This window comes from Aplysia californica, unplaced genomic scaffold, assembly GCF_000002075.1.
Source record: "Aplysia californica isolate F4 #8 unplaced genomic scaffold, AplCal3.0 scaffold00094, whole genome shotgun sequence".
In the NCBI taxonomy this organism is placed as follows: domain Eukaryota; kingdom Metazoa; phylum Mollusca; class Gastropoda; order Aplysiida; family Aplysiidae; genus Aplysia; species Aplysia californica.
In genome coordinates, this window is record NW_004797364.1 from 743,930 (window position 1) to 744,862 (window position 933).

The 933-nt window shown below is 40.9% G+C and overlaps 1 protein-coding gene across 1 annotated transcript in view; it reads left to right on the forward strand.

Moving 5' to 3' along the window:
- Positions 1–634: 634 nt before the first annotated feature.
- LOC101847865 (contactin-5) overlaps positions 635–933 on the forward strand; it is a gene marked incomplete at its 5' end in the record, with an annotated part of 30,962 nt that continues 30,663 nt past the window's right edge. Inside the window, 1 exon segment of the mRNA XM_013080639.1 lies at positions 635–786. Coding sequence (XP_012936093.1) covers positions 635–786 — 152 coding nt within the window.

The following is a 933-nucleotide window of genomic DNA, read 5'->3' on the forward strand; positions in this document are numbered from 1 at the left end:
TAGATAGATAGATAGCTAGATAGATAGATAGATAGATAGATAGATAGATAGATAGATCGATAGATCGATAGATAGATAGATAGATCGATAGATAGATAGATCGATAGATAGATAGATAGATAGATAGATAGATAGATAGATAGATAGATAGATAGATAGATAGATAGATAGATAGATAGATTCTTTTATTCCAATAGTGTTTTCACTCAGATATTATTCCCGACCAGGGCAGTGCTACTGACTGAAGTTGTAAATGTATGTATGAACATGTTCTTATGAACAGTAAAATTGTAAATGGGCTGATTTATCAATGCCATACTCATACTGTGCCGGAACAGCATACTATCATCATTTTTCCTCTATTTCTTTTGTATGTTTGTCACTCTCTCGTGAACTGCTATTTCCAGTGTGCCTTAATAGTCGAAGCAGACTGTGTGCTGTAGAGGCTGAAGAGGTAATCAGAGTAATCCTGATTCCCCGTTTGGACTTTTCAGTTAACATCCACCCTTGGCGCTCATAACATGACCTTATGCATTTGTGAGCACAATAAAACCTTATTAAAACATAAAACTTGGAGTTTTGTGCGTGTCTCCCAAGGACCTTATACATCTAACCTCCTTGGTGTCTCCCCCAGAGCCAACCAGTGGTGGACCAGTGGGGTGGGCCAAGGGGAGACTATGATGTGGCAGGGAGAGAACTCTTCTGTGATCAGCCGGCCAGAGTTATGGCAGGATGCTTCCTTCCAGGATACACAGCGCGGCCAGTATATTGTTTATCTCTTTGATCGTGAGTGGTGTTGTTTTGTTTTTTAGTTGTTGTTTTTTAGTCTGCATGCACACGCACACACTCACACTTATACACACACGCGCGCGCGCACACACACACGTACACACACAAACATACACTCTCGCACACACACACACACACACACAC